The 18,933-nt window shown below is 38.8% G+C and overlaps 1 protein-coding gene across 1 annotated transcript in view; it reads right to left on the bottom strand.

The window, feature by feature from the left end:
- Window positions 1-18,933, bottom strand: part of FBN1 (fibrillin 1) — a 146,399-nt gene that overhangs the window by 89,828 nt on the left and 37,638 nt on the right. The window contains 2 exon segments of the mRNA XM_032699840.1: window positions 10-135; window positions 3,397-3,594. Of these exon segments, the coding sequence (XP_032555731.1) occupies window positions 10-135; window positions 3,397-3,594 (324 nt within the window).

Genomic DNA, 18,933 nt, shown 5'->3' with positions numbered 1-18,933 from the left:
AGTTCTTACCGTCACATTTTTGTGTCACTTCATTAAACTTGTGTCCAGCTGGGCATTTGCACTCAAAAGATCCAACAGTATTAATGCAATTTCCCCCTTGACAGATCCCAGGGATGGCTTGGCATTCATCCACATCTATCATATAAAAAAGGAAAAAACATCCACTTTCATTTCTCAAGAACAGCCATAATAATTTGTCTACACAGAAATTAAAGTAAATATGCCTAAATCCATTCTTCACCCATCATAATATTATGATACTTGCTTGTGAAGACAGACACTAATTTTGTAGTTACTCTATGCGAAGTATGATTAAGTACAGTACTCCAAATATTTTCTGCAAGAAATGACATGGTTATTATTGTTACAGACATTAAATATCTAACTGCTATTGCTTTGTTTTCCTAAAACATCTGGGGAATGGTGTGCAGAGAACACAGCCAGCCAGAACTCAAGTTTCTTTGAAGTGTCTGGAGCTGGGCACCCAAAATCACTTGCCCCTTCCGAAATCTTGGCACCTCCATCCAGTGCTTAGGCCACCAGTGCAGAGGAGCAGGGTGTGCATGGAAGGGGCCTCATGGAGAGCACGAAGAACTGTAGAGTCATTATTGATGGAAATTAATAACTCATCACTCCAGGAAGATCAGCACCAATGACCTTAGACTGCGGTTAGGATTTGACTCAAGAAGTTTCATAGCCATAATTAATGTCTCAAGAGGAATTATTAATGACCTGCTCAGACATACATCAGTTTGGAGGGTTTTTTTCCCTTTTATTTTTCTCTCTTTGCTTTTGATTTTTTCACTGAAGAAGATGAAACAACAAAGATGGTATCACAGGCTAGGTAGTAGGCTCACAACAAATATTTTCAAGACGCCCCGGTTTCTGGCCTCATAGCTATTTTAGCACAACAACATGTGTGCCGTCACTTAGCTGCAGAAGTGTTGTCACAGCTTAATAACAGCTACAGAGAAGAGGCTAAAGGAGGAGGAGGAGTGGATTGCAATAGGAGACTCAGGAAGTCTGGCTCACAGTCACCGGGGGTTGCCCTGTCTCTGCTGCTCAGGAGCTCCCTCAGGAGCACCAAGCACTCCACTCTCTGATCCAAATTCCTGTGCTTCCCCCAGCTCCCCAGGAGAACCAGCTGCTGCTGATAAAACCTGGTTGCTTGAGTTCTTGGGCTTCACACTGGGCTGGAGATGATGCCTTCAAATCTCCTTTTATAAATCCCAGAGAGCCAGCTGTAATGTGCCCTGCAGTCTGAAAAGCGAAGTATTAAGTCTGTACAAAAGGCCAAGAGGCAATTTTCCTGGGAGTAGGAAGTTTCAGGAATGCCAAGGGGCATATCTGTACCACATGGTAAACTGTTACGTAAAGATCCCTGGACAGACTGAGGCAGGTCAGGAGGTGCAGCAGCAGAGGCAGAGAAGAGTTGTGCCCGAGGGAAGAGCTGTGCCCAAGGGAAGAGCTGTGCTGGGAGGCCACAGAACCAGCCCAGCCTCAGCACCGCGACAGCCACATTGCTGCTGGGACTCAAGCTACAGCAATATGCTGTGCTTTAATAACAGCAATCAGTCAGACTTCATGGCACTGTACTGACTTAAAAAAAAAGCTCAAAAATTAAAAAAAAATAGAAGTCATACTTCTGAGTCACAATGTCTGTTTCAAAATCCCACCTTTTGGCTTTCATTTTTCTCCTTTGTATCTTTAAAAATCTCAGCTGTGATATTAATTTAACTTTCGGTCAAAGTCAGACTTTGAGCAGTGATATTCTATTTACTTTTGAAAATAAACGTGCCCTCCCTTCTGTTTTATTTTTTCTGACTTCTCCACACAATAATAAGGATTTCTTTTTCTCTTCAGAGAACCTGGGTTTTGTTTAACCTGCTTTCCTTTATTTAGATTGAATATGGATGTGAAATCCCTGAAATGTCTCCAGTCTAAATGGAAGTTATCTGATTTCAAAAGGACTGGATTTAGTACAATTGCATGAAAAATAAAGCTAATATATGATCCCATAACAGATCTGTTGAAATTATGAACACAATACTTGAGAAGAGAAAACTGGAAATTACAAGTCAAACATTCAGGGCCAAAACTGTGTTGGCACCACATGCAGATAGCATCAATGTAGCTGCTTGCTAAGAAATGTGCAGTAAGCAGAAGTATCCTTATTCCAAACTGCACAAAACCCATTGGAGAGGTCACTACAGCTTTCCCATGACACAAACAATTGGGATATAACTAGGCGTGGCATAAATTCAGGGGTGTGGGCCACATATTTATGTACATAAGTTTTCAAAAGTGTCCAGAACCTCAGTCCACAGATTTCTGCACAATTTAGTCCTGACCTTTAGAGTGAGAGGGGGAACAGAATCACTGAGGTCAAAATATGGGCAGATCATGCAGCACACACAACCATGTCCATCTTGAAGTTCACAATGTCTGTCTGCAGGCACCAACCAGGACTTGGCTTGTGACAGAGAGTATCTACATTTTTAATGCAATGGAATGCCTTGAAGTCCTTCACAGGAATTTCATGATTATACAAAATAACTCATAGATTTATAATCTTTATCTCCCCTATTTTCAAAAATATTGTAACTTATTAGAAAATGTTAGACAGATTGAAATAAACTGGCTCCAAAGATATGGTCCTGGGAATGTATAATCCACATCGGTTTAATACATAGTTGCCCCTGTTAACTTTCTCCTGTTTCCTGCCAGACATCCAGACAATAAAAGAATTTATACAGCTGGAAGTATTAGAATAAAAGCCAAAAGCAGTGTAAGGACTTTCTATGGTAAGGCATGCTCTGAAAGAAGTAAGCAACATCTGGGTGGATTTTACAATTTGAAACAAATGCAAATGCATTTCCAAAATTGTATAAAATGTATAATAGGGCATTTCAAATGGCACGACAGGCACTTTTCTCTAGGTCAAAGCAGTGCAGCTCTAGAGTTAAGACACCTAAGATGAATTCAAAATCAACATCTTTTAGCTAAAAAATCCCACACCGGATAAATGGAGCAGCATTGCCACAGATTGATTTTTGCATGTTTTGAGTGCTTTCTGCAACAGAACAAATTCCTCCACAGAGTGATGGAGTGATACACTCAGAAAAACACGATTACAGAACCAAGGGAAAGGGCTGCTGGCAGTGAGAAATTCATTAAGATGCTGGCTGCTCTCACATGACCTGAGTTACTAATGTACTCAGTTGAACAGCAGGCACTCACTGAATCATGAAGTAATGCATCTGACAGTGTTTTTCCATTCTTCACACATATAGCTGAGAATGGCTTAGGACAGGTTATTCACAGCAGTGTAACTCAATTAAGATTAATCCAGTAACAATTTCAGCAGCTTTGGGGGAGGCTTTGCTGGTAACTTACCTTGACAGGCCCCCGTTCGGATGTTTGGAATGAAGCCCCGGCGGCAGGGATGGGGCTGGGCAGGACACATCTCACAGGGGTGGCCCCACGCCCTCCCAACGGTGGCACAGCAGAGGGTTTTTGTGCAGACTATTCCACTGAGCTGCCCCTGGCACATCTGGTTGGTCACCAAAGTGAAGCAAGGGCCGGTCCTGTAATCTGAGCCAAACACAGGAAACCGAATCAGCACCACAATAAAAATAAACAACAAAACTCATAATAAAGCAAAACAACAGCATGTCTAGGCAAGTCTTTTTCATACAAATTGCCCACCGACCCAACAATTTTACTTAGCAGTGTTCTGCAGAGGATTTTTTGTTTCTCTCATTCAAATCCACTGATAATATAAATTGTGACTATTCTACCAGGACTATTATAAAAATAAGATCCTGGAGGTCCCCTTTGCTGCTTTGTTTAATCACTCATAATACTCTTTCAGGGGTCTTTTCATCAGTTGCTTTAAATATTCAGTGCATTAATTAAAAGAATACTGATAAAAGAGTTAGGATATGTTTATTTTCACAAGTGTTGTTCTCAAATGAGGCTCAAGGGAAGAGAACAGACTGCAGGAAGTTTTTTGAGGACAATTTGCACTGTTACTCAGGCATACACTGTACCAGATACATGGGTAAGCTTTGCCTACAGCTGAATGGAGGGCATGTGGAACACATCTGCTTGGATTTGTTTATGGTAGGACAGGTCACTTAGCCAACAGACAGAATTAAACTAAGACATTAATGAAATACTAGTAGGCTTTATTTTGTTCCATCCTCCGAGGGCAAAAAACAAACAGTGGTATTGCCAACTCCTGCTGTCTCCTGAACATCCAGGGTGCACACTCCAGTCAATTCTTCACAAGCAACCCTAAAATGCTTTTTTTGTCATGGTGTACCAGGACAGAGTCCAGCATCCTTTAAGCATAGCCAGTAAATTATGAACCTGATGTTTGTTTGTACTGAAGTAGTTACCAGCTGCCTCAGCCAAGGTCACTAAGTAATCCACACTGCCTTAGACTCATAACATTATAAATTCCTCCAATTTTCATGCCACTTTCAAACTTTGTTAAAAATAATATGTTTTCAGTAAGCCATTGTTAGAAAGTGTGAAATAAGGCAGATGTGAGAATGGATGCCTTTCCCATCTGCTCCACCTTCATGCCAATCTAGGGATGCTGTGTCCACATCCTATAATTCTGATAATTAACCAAGCCATTCTGATCTCATTAATAAAATAGCTTACAGAAGTCCTGTAAGCCATACAATAGTGCTGTATTGCTACTGTTGTCTTCATCAATTAAACATGATGATCTCAGAAAGGATATCAAGTTACTTTGAAGGACCTATCTCCAAAAAACTTATACTAAATGACAATAAATATCATTTCTTCTTCATTAATTATGTATTACTTCCTATAATTGCCATTCTATATTTTGTCTGTTTAACACTTCTATAATCGCTCAGATCATCTCTTTTCCTTTTAAAATACTAGAACAACAACTATCTTCTTTAAGCCTCTATATTTCCAGATTTATGGAAAATTAACCTGCATGATATGAGAACCAATTAGCTAGCTATTTTCAGGTTTCCCAGTTAGCTGGACTAGCTGTATAAAAATATGTACATGCAAATCTTGCTAATTACTTTCATCCTTAAAGGCTCTCAGATTACAAATATAAAATTCCTTTCCTATCCCCTCCAATCAGTACAGCTACATTCACTGTACAATTCTCCCTTCCCTTCTCTAGCAATTCCATCAGCCTCATCATGAAATGGGTCAGAATGTCTGATAACATCTCTCTTGCCTTTGATTACTTAATTCCTTGTCAGCATCATAACTTTCTTTGGCCTCGTATTTCTTAGTGGGTCCCTTTATTTCCCATATTAATTTTCTACACTACAGCTTCTATCAAGTTTTTCCCTATTTTAAAGCATTTTTGTAACTGCTTTATTTTCCCAGTTCGACAGGCTTGTTTTGCTTTTGTCAAAACTGCCATTGCCTTCTTTCTCATTTCTCATTCTAGACATGCAGCTTTGAAAGCATGTAGTACAAAACCAAGTATTACCAGCTTAATGTTATTCCTTCAACACAGAAATGAATACAAATAGGTCATGATCAATTATATCTATCAATTAAAAAAATCAATTTCCCAGATCGATTCTTCATCCTTGACCAACATGAGAATTCATATTTTACTCTGTGCAAAACTCCTCAGAGTGTAACTTCTAATATTAAAACAACAGATGACAATTTCTTTAGAAACACCATAGTTTTGTGGTGGCGACAGGAAATCTTCAGTGCACCTCCTCAGAATGAAATCCCTCATTGTAGATTGTCCCTCTGCCGTTTATATATAGACGGTTTGAAAAGGAGTCATTTTGTTCTCTGTGGTAGCACCATACAGCACTGAATAACCCATCTTGTACTTCATGGTAGGATATGAATGGCTCAGCATTTACAATTGTTTGCTTTCAAGCTATAAATGACTTAGCAGTGGTTAATATGTCTTAGAAATACGGTGAACCCCATGAAGTTAACTTCATAATCACGCAAATCTTGAAGTAGGTCAAATATGCACTCAAAGTGCATGAAGTAGGTCAAATATGCACTCAAAACCAAGCAAGTCCAGCTCCTATTTGTTACTATTCAAGTTCATAACACTTAAAAATGGAGAATTACAGACTACTTTCACCTAATCTTTTGCCTTGATAAATTTTATTCTTAATACTCAGTTTTCTGCTGAGTACAGTTTTCCTTCTGTTTTCTCAAACTGTCACTTTTTCACAAGGAAGATTTTCTTTTGTGTTCTTACTGGAAAATTCTAAATGTCAGAAAATGCATAAGAAAAAGATCGTTTGGATGTACACATCAACCTAAGGCCACAGAGAAATCCACATGTCAAGTCCATTTTTTTTATACAGAATAAATAGGCTGAGTAAATAGAGCTTTAAAATTAAAGCATTCTTAATAGTGAGTTTAGGATTTTTTTACAAGATAAAGGTCTACAAGATGGAAATGGGTTCTACTAACACATCAATTGAAAGAGACTTGGGACATGAGCTTAAAACCGCAATCTTTATTTTGCAGCAACAAAGTTTCCTTAAACATTCATGTCATATATGATTATTCAAACTACTTCAATAAGTAAAGCTGAAACACAAGGTACCAGTGATCAGTCAGGAGTTGAAAAGATAGAAGAAGGGAAAATATAGCCAGAAAAGCTATTACACAATTTGTTTGGGTTTTTTTTCCCAGAGGTAATTTCGTTTTAACTGAAGAATGTTGAGACTTGAAATTACTTTAGTAAAACTATTTTTTAAAGATGTGCAACTGGTAATTCAAATCTTCTAATGCAAATTTGAGCACATGCAAGCAGCCTTCAGTAAGGCATTAGTCATAATGTTACAGTCATAAGTTATCTAACAACTTTATCTGCTTCTTCACATACTTCTTAGCTATTTTGATAAGGAATAATTCCACAGGGAGCCTCAGACAACTGAAAAGACAGTAGAAACTGTAAAACTACATTAAGATATTAAGTTGTAATATTGTCAAAAAGAGGGAATAGAATGACACTGGTTTACAGCATGCAACAATTTAGCTTATTAATTCCACGGGAAAGAATCAAGTTACATTTTGATCTAGAACTTGTTCCTGTTTCAGCCACAACCATCAAATAATTTTAGTTATCTTCTCAAAAGATCCTTTATGTTCCTAAAAGCACCAGACAGGCTGCTGAAAAATGTAGTCCTGGCAGGCTTTGATCAAAACCAAGCACAGCAATAAATAACTATAATTGTTCCAAGTAATTCTGGACAGCACTGAAGAGACTCCAAGCACCAGGATAATGCAAGACTTCTGATACCAGATACACATCTTAAGCCCCCAGTTCATGTCAACCTCTGCTTGGCTTCAAGGACAATATAGTTTTTAATGTAAAAATAAAGGTTAAAAACATTGTGAACTAATGGAACCTGAATGAAACAATTATGCTAGTGCAAGGATGCTGGAGGAAATTCTGGTCCCTCTTTCCTCCAAGATGCACTATAAATCTCTGATAAAGAGTTCTTAATGTTTCAAAGTGATGGCCTGATTTTGCAAACTGATAACCACCTGTTGGGAAGGCTGACAGACCTCTGTTAAAATAAATGGAAATTGAATGGGTGTAAAGATCGAAGGATGAGACTGTAGCAAGCCGGCATTTATCTGATCATGATCAAGATCTCACTGCTGAAAACAGGAAAATGCCCTCTCTTGCCATGAAGGAAAAATGGATTACAATAAAATGAGTGCTGTTTTTCCAGTTCTCCTCACACAGCATGCAGAGCTCCCACGAGACCTGGGGCTGCAAATCCAGACCATTGCCTGGAGGGAGGAATCATTCCTCCAAGCTCTTAGCACCTCACGTGGGGAAAATCGGCAGGAACCCCTAAATCCAGCCAAGACTGCTGTGCAACTGAAACCATCCTCAGCAACACAAACTGGCAACCTCCCCTCTCTTTAGTACAGCAGGAAAGGGAAAGAAAGGAATATTCCATTATCACAGAAATTATGAAAGAAAGGTCAGAAAGGGCTCTAAGGCAAGTGAAGTATCTTAAAGCTGATCTTTATTACAACTTCCTTTCCTGCCGGGCAGCACTTTTCTTTCTGCTGTTTGAAGGGTTGGTTGTGGGTTTTTTACCAGCCAGGGATAAAAGCAGGACATGGGAAGCCCTCAGTGCTGCCCAGGTGGGACCTGTGGCACTTGGTGGCCTGTGCCACTGCTCAGCCAGCCATCAAAAGAGAATCCCAGTCAGAATCCCAGTCAGTTGTACCCAGAATACTCTTTTCAAAACTGATCTCACACAGCCAAAGAATAATGCAAGCTGAAAGGTTGGCAGTCTAAGTTTCAAACTGAAGAATCCTTTTAACACAGTACATGACTTCAGGTACATTTCAACTACTTTTCTCAAACATCCAAAATGTGTATTTCTAATGGGGAAATAAAAAAGAATTTGATAGCAATTCTATTCTTCAATGGCATTCTTAAAGTGCAAACCAGGATTTTAAATGGTGAGAGAACTAGTAACTAAGCAGTTACAAGCAGAAAAAAAATACTGGATAAATAAATTGCAGCACTCTGCAGTTGGATGCAGGAACAGTATGAGAAACAGAGCTTCCATTTTTCCTTTGCCTGAATGGCAGGTGCTGAGAATGCTACATATAAGAAAAGATATCACATCTTTGTTATGGGGGGGAGGGGCCTTCTGTTAAATACAGCTTTTAAGTAAAGTACAATTAGGATTAGAAAAACAGATTATGGGATTTCCAAAGGAGTTTCCAAAAAAGTCCAGTGACCGGATGCTTGCATATGGAGAAAATTAATGGAAGGAGAAGGGAATTCTGAACATGTCAAGTCAAATGTCACCAATAAAATTATATGAGGATGACATGAAGAAAATTATGCATTTGGAACAGGGATACAAAGTATCAAAAATTCATTTTCACTGAGCCATGAATGAAGAACCTTAAATGAATCCTAAGAACATGCACATATAATCCTATCTACCTAAGCCAATTCAGGTGTGCTTGTACAGAAAAAAAATCTGTTTTCCTGAGTTTAAAAACTGGGAATGGAAGAAATATAGATCAGATATTCTGATCTAACATCTGAAACAAGTGGTGACACAATTTACAGACATATTCCTCATAAAAGATTAATGCAAACCTGCGTGTGTCACTGTACAGGAGAAAAAGGGAAGGGCAGTGAGCTTGTAAATCCATCTTCACTTGCAAAATGTCCCTTTCGGTTGCTGGTAGGCTATAATGAAAGGATATTTTGCACATGAGATTTTATGGATTTTAACTGCTGGTCATAAAAGTGAATGACCATGCTCAGAAACCCGTGGGATAACTATTATTTGCCTCCATCTTTCCTAACACAGGGTATGCTGCACATCTTGATTCATGGGCTGAATCAAGACCAGACACATGACACATTCCCACGTTAGCTCCATGCACTGACTTCCAGCTATTAAAAAACTCAGACACAATAACGCTCTGTCCACAGGTGACACTGAAAGGCCAGCTGATAAATGCATCCAATCACAACACACTTTTTTTTTGTTCCACACAGGCCATTTCCTTAAATAATTACTCACTGTTAAGCACTCCCTGTCCTCTCCTCCCCCCAGCCAGACACCATTACTCACCCCAGTCAGATCCCAATGTGTCATCATTGGAAAGTACATGGCAAAGATATCACAGGGTGTTCAGAAGGAAAGAAAACAAAACTTCGTAAATATTTTAAAACTTATTTCCTATGGTGTCTGACACTTCTCACCAACGAGGTTCGGTAGGTTGAGATGTGGTATGTGAAGAAATTATCACCATGCCACTTCTGTCTGCTCCCTTCCAGTGCCAGAGATGGCTTCACATATTAGCAAGACCATTTCCCAGCTGCTTCAGAGCAGCACTGAGCTACAAATTGCTGAGATTTAACACTGGCTAGTGCTAAGATGTCACTGGAAATAGGGACTCAGAGTGCAACCACTCAGGCACTGTTTCTGGCCGGGATATAAATCTGGCAGCAGAAATGTCTCAAAATACTACAGCTGTGCTGTGCACAGATCACAGCTCCAAGCTGCCTCTCGTTATTTTAACAAGAGTAAAAAACATCCATGGAAGCATATCTAACACTGGTACCATAATTCTATATTCTGTATTAGTCAGATACAAAAGTTAGTTACTGCCTCATATAATCCAGCCCCGGGAATATTATCCTCTAATTCATGAATCTGATGACCCCATTTCTGCATGTCTTCCTCACCTTTGCTTGTTGCAAATTATTCTCATATATTGACTTGCTGGCACATTTCAGCCTAAATTTATTTTCCATTCCATAAGCTGCTTCACAAATCCATTTCTGCACAGATGATCTGTTTAACATGTCTATCTAGCAAATATTATCTAGTCTTCCTAGAATACTTGTTAAAGAACAGGACTTTTAAATAATAGCTTACTAATAAGAGACTAATGAGACTAATGTTATCAGTTGCATTTGATGTATAGAACAATTCAGGCTATTTTCTACAGTATGTTGGCAATCCATTTTCCAGAACAACTATACAACTATTTTCATGCCAATTTTGTTCTTGCAACTGACCCAGTTCTCGAAGTCCGTAACTGAAAAGTAATAACATTACAGTAATAAAATAAAAAAATAGCGTTCAAAAATTATTATTACAGAATTGGAGTGATTTGTTGCACACACTTTAATCCAACACACAGACTAAGCATTTCACCAAAATCAAAGCTTTAGCTCTCTTGTTCCCAATTATGTGCGGCAGCAATCCAAACACAGAAAATTGTTACCACATTTTATTCTTTTCCATGATGAAGAAAACAGTAAGCAATGCAGCTAAATGTACAATAACTTCTCATTTCTGAACAGTCAGTTACCTGACAAACTCTAGCCCACCCTACTTTGCTGTATAACCTACAAAGGAACATGCCTTTGCAGATTTTAATTTTTCCAATTTCTTTCACAGGTTAACAGCAATTAAATAAAATTATGACTTGATTTTCACCCTTTTGCTAAAGAGTAACTAACTTTGGTGACATATTTGTTGTTAAGACCAGACAATTATCAAGGAGAATGGATTCAACTAAAGAACTCTGCAAGTTTCACTTAAAAATAACAACTTGGCTGCAGTTTATTACTCCTTTTTAAAAAGTGTTCTTAAGAGTGCCACGTTATAGAAACTCTCTTAACATACCACAAAGTATTAACTATTAACTAGCAAGGTGAAGACAAAACTAGTTGACGAGCTCTGTGTATTTTTTTCTCTTTGGCTCCAGAAGACATTGACTAAAGTAACTAAGACTATCCAAAAGTAGTGCAAACTGTGTAAGAAAAATAGATTCTAATGACTTACAGAATATTAAATAGAGAATATTAATAGAGAATATTAAACATCCAAAGAGAGGGAAAATGCTTTCAGACAATGCAAAGCACATGACTTAAAGAGATACTGCTCCATTTACAAAGGAGAGGGAGTGGTACAATACATTAGAAATAATATGGGGTTTTTTTCTAAAATATAAATGTTCCTCTGCAGTGCCATGAAACACAATACAATTGCAGAGCACTGGAATGAAACTCAGTTCAGAACTGAAAACGGGTTATAAATAAAAAGGGGAGGTGAGAGGGAGAAAGGAGCCAATTCTCAGTGAAATACAAAGAGTAAACATACAACAGGAATCAAGTCCACTCACTTTCAGTGTGGGAAGGCAGGAAATGTAATAATGATGTTTTGGGTGTTGGTAATTATATGTTAATTTAATGACACATACACAAATAACTTTTGTGGTCACAACAGAACTCAGAACTTCTAAAGTCCTGGCAGCTCTTTAACAAGGTAATTAGAACAATCAACATCTTACCCCCTTATAACAGGAATCACCAAGCTTGTCTGAAGCAAGCTCCCTCTTTGCCATAACTCAAAAAGACCAGCACTCCTGAGAAATTATAACAATGGAGAACTTCCACCAAACGAAAGGAAGGGGCACACAGATTGTATCCCTGTGAAAACTCTTCTCCACATGGCTCTCAGCTCCCTGGCCAAATTCCTTCAGCCAGGCACTTACCCAGGTTTTCTTATTCTCATATGCATGCATTTTCTGTGATATGATTTCAGTGACGACAGATTTGATATTATGTAAATAATGAATTTTTTTTACTAGTTAAAGACTTTAGAGTTGGACTAGATGATCCTCGTGGGTCTCTTCCAACCCAAAATATTCTGTGACTTTGGAATAACTAATACTGTTCTTTTTGAGTAAGGCTGTAACAGAGTTTTATGCTGTTTACAGCCAGCTAAAAAGACATCGAAAAAATCTGAGAAACAGTGACAACACAGAGTATTTTGATTTTCACAGAAATATTTTAACAATTATTTCATTTCATGATTGCACAATAACCCACAAAAAACCTCAGAAAGCGTTACAAATTTAAGTCAATAAGGTACAAAAATTGCTTCAGACACTAATATCTCACCTCTAACTCTATGGTGAAAAACATCAACTACTTAATTGAAATACCATGCAACCCTCTGTGTTACAGGATCAGATTCCTTCCTCTATGAAACTGTGGCATCACTCTCTGTGTACACCAGCGTAATCATGACCAGAGTCTGGCTCCTTTTGCATAACCACATATATGGGATTTGCATTAAGACTGTGGTCCAAAAATAAACATGGTAATAACATGTACTATTTAACTCTGACTAAGTCCGATGGTATCTCTGTTGAAATGTCACAGATTACATGCCATAATTCTAGAATTATCTCATGTATTCAATTCCTATTGCTAGAAGTAGAAAACATCTCCTTATGAGAAGGCAAATGATCTAATCTTTACTCGCACGTTTTCAACTAAGCAAGCATGATTTTATTAAATATATAATATACCCACCAATATGAAGCACATGAGATGCTAATACATGTGCTTCATTACTCCTATTATTTAAGGCTTGCTGTCATTCCTGTCTTTGCTGACCACTTGGTTGAAGGAGTCAGCACTAACAGGTGGATGTCCCTCAGCATCCATGAATGACGGGCCTCAAGTAAGTGAGGACCCTCAGATCTTTCATCTAAGGGTTATAGGAACTATTTATGACAACTGGCAATTAAACCCTTTGTAAAACCATATCAAAAGTCTGATTTTCCCAAGCAGGGAGAGCATGAAGAGTAATAAGTATTTTAAAACAAGGAGGTGGGAAAAACAAAGAGATGTGAATCCACAGACAATTCTCAAACTTAGGGTCAAGCTCCCTTCTTACTTGCATGCAGCAGGCAAGAAGGGTAAAAAGTCTTTACTGACTCCTGTCAGTGAAGTAATGAAGAGCACTTTTTGGTTCTTTAACTTAAGGTATCAGTTGAGAAATGCAAGACTTTCTAAAAGACTTTGAATTACCATGAATATTCTAGGTAAATATGGGAAACTTTCTGTGCATTTACTGAAAGCGTAGGCAACTCCACATTCTTAGCACATTGTTTAACATTTCTTAACTTTTTAACAGCATCTGTGCTGATGCCTTTGGCCTTTCCTTACTCATCACACTTGCTACATTAATTTAGTCTAACAGGTATTGCAGATCTGTTTTACCTCAGCACTGGAAACTGCCATAGAACAGGTTGGTATTGCAGGTGCTCAGACACAACACCCAGAACGAAGCCCAGCTCCCAGTTACAAGTGAAGGGTCAGACTCACTGACTTTCATGAGAGAATGACAATTCAGTGGGGGAATCCTCACACAAAAAACAACCAGTGTGGGGTGGTAAAGGGAGGAGAGAAATCCAACCAGCTTTAGGGGCCTCTTTCCAAAAGCTGGGCCATACTGGCTCAACCAAAAGTCACACACTCCAATTGTATTTTACTAATTATGTGCTTTGAGGAATAGCATCAGAATCTTGGAAACTGTAGTGTGTACTGAATGGTCCATTACACTGATCACTGTACAGTTTTGCATGATTTCTCATTACTTATTTTAGAAATTCTGAGTTGAAAAATAAGGTTTTCTCACCTTCATGCTGCATAAATCCCAGTGGTCCCTCAAAGCTGATCTTTGCATTTTTTTTCCTTGATAATCACAGACATTTATCTGTATAAATGCACAGAACAACTGAGATTGATGGTTTCAAAAATGGAGTTCATTAAGTGGTGCTCCAAAACACACGTGAAAGCCAGTGAGAATAAGTAATTTTTATCTGAGGGATGTGGGAGAAAGGAATCAGGGGTTCAGCAAATAAACCAGGTGTCTGTGAACAGATAACTAGCATACTGAGGGGAACAAAGAGCTCTGGCCTGTTCTTTGTATAATAATAACAACACAGTAATGCTGATTTCATACAAAAATGGGAGATCCCCATTGAAGAAGGCTGCTGGTTATACATGTACATATATCTGCACGTACTTGCACTTTTTTTTCCTCTTCCATTTGCAGTACAACACACTCAAGCTGAAGTTTTGTTACACCCTGGCTATACAGAGATGCTCCGAAAGATAAGCAAATACTCAACATAATAGGAATCACTCAGATTTAGGTCAGCAAACTACAAGCCTCACTAACTCCCAACACAGGAGTACTTAACCTTTGCATAACACGGGTGCCTTAGCCTGTCATGCGACCCAAGCCTCTCCTTCTCTGTTTCCCCTGTGTGGTGTAACACCCTGCACAGCCTGGCCTAGCTACACATCACTGCTAATGCATCATGATGCGTGAGGAGCACCAGAATCTAAAACACATGAAAATTAGAGAGCCACAGACAACAGAAGTCCTTTAAACACATTTTCCATTCTTAAAAAAAAAATCATTAAAATGCCATGAAATTAAGTACAGTCTTTACAAATTTAACCACGTTATTTACAGATAAAATAATAATTTATGTTAAATTTACGAAGCCCTAACAGGCTTTGCTTCTGTTTACAGATAAAAGTATCCGCAGAAACTGCCGTTGATCCAGATGCCTGTCTAATACATAATACTTCACAGCCTTACAAAATGCTGCGTATAAAAGGATGGAAAATGCTTTTTGGCCTACTTTCCACACTGACATACTGAAAAGGAGGGAGAGTCTTGTGGTTGAGACACTTGGCTGGGACTGAGATGACCTGGGTTCAGTTTCAGACTCTGCTACAGACTCCCTGTACGTCCTCACACAAGTGACTTAATCTCCCTGTATATTAGCTCCCCACATGGAACGTGGGGCTGCCAATATTTCTGGATGATGTTGGGGTTTTTTCCTCTTCAGACTACACAACCTTTGGGATGCAGACTTGTATGTTTTCTGAATGATAAAGGGAGCCTCAAGCTGAGTTCAGGCCTCTTGGCATCACCCTAATAAAATGAGAAAAGATCTTTCATGTAAAATTTTTTGTGTTAAGATCCTTCAAGGATCTTTTTGTTGGGTTGATTTGGGGTTGCATTTGGGGGGGGATGGGAGACTGTTGTGGTGGGGTTTTCTAGGGGATTTTTTTGCTTTTTAATGTTCAATTAATTGTCAGTTTCTAGTAAAAGACGAGGAATTCACTCCTGGGATTTTCTGTGCTGGCCGAGTGCAACAGCAGCAGAACACATTCCACAGAGGAACTCATGCACAATCAATTAGGTCGTCTAATTAATTTTCCAACTCAATAGATGCTATGAACTATATTTTTTTTCAGAAATATATCTATACTGGATACACGTGTAAAAGCAATCCAAAAACTTCTAAAATCTTAAAGGAGAGGGACAGATAATATTCACTTGAAGGGAATGGGCTGCTACACGGGAACGATGCCCTCTCATGTGGAATTCATATTTCTGTCATGAAGGGAGAAAACACATACCGGGGGATAAGAGTATTTTCCAGTTGACAAGGCTGTGTAGTTACCATTAGGGACTGACTTGTTAATCAGTATTTAGAGTGATTTATGATATTAGGGTACCCTGTAATTAGGGAGAACGAAAACATTGACCATGTGGAGAGAAGGAGCAAAAGACCCATTTAAAAATAGGCTTGAACCAAACAGGGACAAAAAAATGTAAATATTTACAGGGGTTTTAATCACAGATTGCATAAGGTGCTACAGCATCTAACAACAGATATCTGTTTCTCTAGTCGTAATTCAAACAAAATCTCAATTAGCATCACCAGGAACTGTGTCTGAATAAGGACTCTGGAACGAAGATTGAAACATGCAGGAGAAGAATGGCTAGAGAATTTTCTGCCTTCTCTCACAGGGACTTCAGCAGCAAATTTTCAACTGACATGAATTTTCTCTGTACTTCCTTTCCCATCATTGTGATCACCCAAAAGTCCTTATTCCACACCAACATGATGAAGTGTTTGTGAGATTATAATTATAATTATAATTGTGATGTCTGGATTAAACAGTGAGCTGTGACATTTCTAAGAGTCCTAAGGGAGATGACAGTGAGTTACAGAGAATACACAGATACTTGATAATCCACAATTATGGGAAAGCAGATAGAAGCACAACAAAGCACTTCAGCTGGGATTTTATTACAGGCATTTCTATGGAAGCACAGACTAGATTTATAGAGAACTTATAAAAATGCCAAGAGTAAATATAAAGTGATAAATGTAACAGTTTCTCCAACCTGTAACACTAATCAGTATTCTGTTAGTAACTGTTTCAAGCAATGTGGCTGCTGGATCAGATGAAGGGACAAGAGAGAGAGCAAGCTCTGGAAAGGATACATACTGCTTGTAGGTAGGGGAAAACCAGAGCGGGGAGCCTTCAGGGAACAAGTGTGAAGGAAACAAGGATACAAAGAAGCAAAACAGCAAAAGAGCAGAGGGAAGAAAAACAGGAAGGCAGCAAAGACGGGATGGATCAAAGCAAATCTCAGAAATGAGTGGGAGGCACAGAGACACGGAGAGATAATCAGTGGGAGCCAGCAGACACCATGTGTGAGAAGGGGAGAAAAGGAAGGGGAAGGGAAGGAAAAGGCTGGCCAGCCCGAGAGCTCTGCCAGCCGACCAGGAGAGGGAAGTTTGCCAGGGCAGGCCGGCCAACTAACTAGGTAAAAATGAGGGCCAGAGCCAACTAGTAGAGAGCAGCCAGGCAGCCAAAGCCATCCAGGAGAAGAATGAGTGCATGGAGCAGGCTGGGAGCAGTTCCAGCTCCACCCAGGAACCAGGCGACCTGCGGGAAACACCACCCTTTGCAGGAGGTGAATTGGGCATTAGCAGCACTGCCCCCTGTGCTCCAAGAATGGCACTGAGCAAGAAGCAAAAAGGTGCCTGAGAATGTCCCAGCAATGAGATGAGAATCTCACTGACACATCTGGCTATGCACTCTGAAATACTATCCACTAGTATCACTGGGTGGCCAAATGTGGATAAACAATGATTACACAAATGGCAGATATTAACCACCCATTTTTCTAAAAGGCATTTTCCTTGCAATTGTAGAGTTGATTTCCATATTCTTTTTCTACTTTGATATTTTCAAGTTGATAAGGTACAAATTATGTACCCCCATATTATTTATCGAGTTTAATGTCATAATCCTAAATCAGGAAAAACAAACACCAGGCCAGTGATAAATGAGGGTATGAGATAAAAAAGGGGTTACAAACCACATGAAGAATGGCCTAATCTAGCACTGACAACATACTGCTTATCTGTTAAATTAGGCAGCTCCTATCTATCCATTTCAAAGAAATAAAATTAAATGTATTGAATAAGAAAAAATTTAAAGCTGTTGCTAACAGATTTCTACTAGATAGTAAATACTTGTGCTGTCTTCTGAACTGTTTCTCCCCATTGAATGAATAACTGAACAACTGAGTGGATCAGAATAAACTGTGGCAAGGCCTAATTGTGTTCCTATCTTTAGATATAAACTTTATATTTAATTTTAAAAAAGGCAGTAAAATATATATATTTAAATTATTTTTGAGAAGAATAAGCTTCATTTCACAGTTATCAGACTGTTAAGCACATTCTGTTCATTTTTTTCTCCCTGATTATTTTGTTCTCCCCAACAAAACTCAGCATCATATGAAGCAGATACTTAGTTTGACAGGTGGTCCTATCAAGGAATCAGGGCTCACAGAAGTGAGGCAATTCAGATATAGGCAGTGTCTCAATGCTTATCTTACCCTTCTAGAAATAGGGTCTGATCCCCAGAGTATCTTTTTCCTTTTAACTTCCCTGGGCTTTGAATGAAGTATTAAGCCATTAGGAAGCTACTAATCCAATTCAACTCCCTAAACTCCTCAAGCCAAAAGGAGATTCCCAGCTGAGACAGAGGATACTTTACATATTAAAAGACAAATTTTGCTTGGGACCAAGTGCAAGAGAATGGTACATGAAGGAAGCACCTTGGGTTTCCCACAGCTGGTCAGAGGAGAGAGAGGAAGGGAAGCAGGAAGGAGTGCCCATCTACTGCTGGGGAGCAGTGAAGAGTTAAGAGGGGTAAGCATACAGAGTACAGCATAGTGCAGTTTAAAGTCCCTCTGTGGGAGCTCTGGCATCTGCCTAAGCTGCAAGGTTTAGCAATTACAGTGCCAATTTAAACTTGTACCTAAAAATACAGGAAATATTTTCATTTTTAGTAGAATGGGTACATTTAACAATCTAGGTGGTCACCAATACACATGTGCATCAGTCTCATCAATGTTAGTGGAATAACAGACTGTTCTGAGTGGTGTCTAAGGTTTCAGCTATTTGTAAACCAGCACTGTGGGAAAACTTTTAGGCAGCTTTAAAAAAATTCTCATCAAACAGCAGACAGCTCATAATTTAAGACACTTCAGTGGAAGAGAAAACTTCCTCCTCGCTATCAGAAGTATTTTGCACTATATCCAAAAGGTAAGTAGGATTTCCTGAAGAAATAATGCCTTTTATCCACATTCCTTGTCAGGAAAGCATCTCAATATCTGTTTTAATAATTAAGTTTCAGGTTTCAACTACACTAGTGATAAATAACATTCGCATTAGAAAAAT

Source organism: Chiroxiphia lanceolata, chromosome 12 (genome assembly GCF_009829145.1).
Source record: "Chiroxiphia lanceolata isolate bChiLan1 chromosome 12, bChiLan1.pri, whole genome shotgun sequence".
NCBI classification, from domain to species: domain Eukaryota; kingdom Metazoa; phylum Chordata; class Aves; order Passeriformes; family Pipridae; genus Chiroxiphia; species Chiroxiphia lanceolata.
Note: the sequence above shows the minus strand (reverse complement) of the source record. Positions and strands in the feature narration are given on the sequence as shown.